This window comes from Apaloderma vittatum, unplaced genomic scaffold (genome assembly GCF_000703405.1).
Source record: "Apaloderma vittatum isolate BGI_N311 unplaced genomic scaffold, ASM70340v1 scaffold31624, whole genome shotgun sequence".
NCBI lineage: Eukaryota > Metazoa > Chordata > Aves > Trogoniformes > Trogonidae > Apaloderma > Apaloderma vittatum.
The window spans coordinates 1068-1963 of NW_009713719.1; the positions used below are offsets into that span (position 1 = coordinate 1068).

General features: G+C 58.7%; 1 protein-coding gene across 1 annotated transcript in view; it reads right to left on the minus strand.

Annotated features, from left to right (window-relative positions):
- LOC104273228 (transmembrane emp24 domain-containing protein 6-like) overlaps window positions 1-822 on the minus strand; it is a gene marked incomplete at its 5' end in the record, with an annotated part of 981 nt that extends 159 nt beyond the window's left edge. Inside the window, 3 exons of the mRNA XM_009868482.1 lie at window positions 7-201; window positions 360-508; window positions 696-822. Of these exons, the coding sequence (XP_009866784.1) occupies window positions 7-201; window positions 360-508; window positions 696-822 (471 nt within the window). The remainder of the gene's footprint in view (window positions 1-6; window positions 202-359; window positions 509-695) is intronic.
- Between the last annotated feature and the right edge of the window lie 74 nt (window positions 823-896).

Below are 896 nucleotides of genomic sequence, written 5' to 3' on the forward strand. Positions count from 1 at the left end.
TTGTGCGTGGAAGAGGCGCTTCAAGAAGTAGAGCTGCAGCACGCCGGAGAGGACAATGATGCAGCTCTGAGCCATCGACCACCAGTTGACGTAGTCGTAGTTGGACTCCAGGAGGATGGAGTCGGACGATTTCCGCATGCGGGCAAAGTTGTAGTACCGCCACATGTGGAAGATTTGGAGCTGCAGCTTCCGGATGCTGACCTGCAGGGAGAAGTGGGAGCCTGGGGCTGGCAGAGCCGCGCTCGGAGCTGCTCGGCGCTGAGTTAAGCTGCGGCTTGGCCAACAGCAAACACCCATCTCGGTTCCTGCAGGAGGACGTGCCCATCCCCACTGCACCCTGTGGTCACCGTGACCCTCACCTCGATTGCCTCCAGAGTGTTGTTCAGCTCTTTCCTGTCTTCTGGCTCCTTTTCCGTGTTGAAGCCTTCATAGTAGACGCCAAAGTTAAGATAGACCTGCATGAAGCCAAAGTGGTTTTGCTGGTTGTCCAGGCACAGCTGGTAGAAACCTGCAGAGAGAAATGGGGAATGTTGTTCTTGGAGCAGAAGAGCTGCAGCCAGGCAGAGCCATCCCCAGTGCTCGGTGCTTGTTCTCCCCGTTAGGGAGAGCGACGTGATGGGACCGATGAACGCTCCGGGAAGCTCTGGCTGGCTGCACGGGCTCGGAGCTGCTGAAGGGACCGGGGCAGAGGGCACCTGTCTCCTTGGTGAAGAAGTTGATCTGTCCTCGCACGTTCTGGGAGAAGCCAAGCTGGAAGCCGTTGGGGTCGCTTGCCGTGGCTCGGATGTTCCTGTTGTTGGCGATTCCCGTTGCCCGTTGGACCTGGAGGCAGGAAACGCCCAAGGGGCATTTGTGGGCCTGACTCTGCACCCATGGAGCAAGCTCCTCCAGCCCTC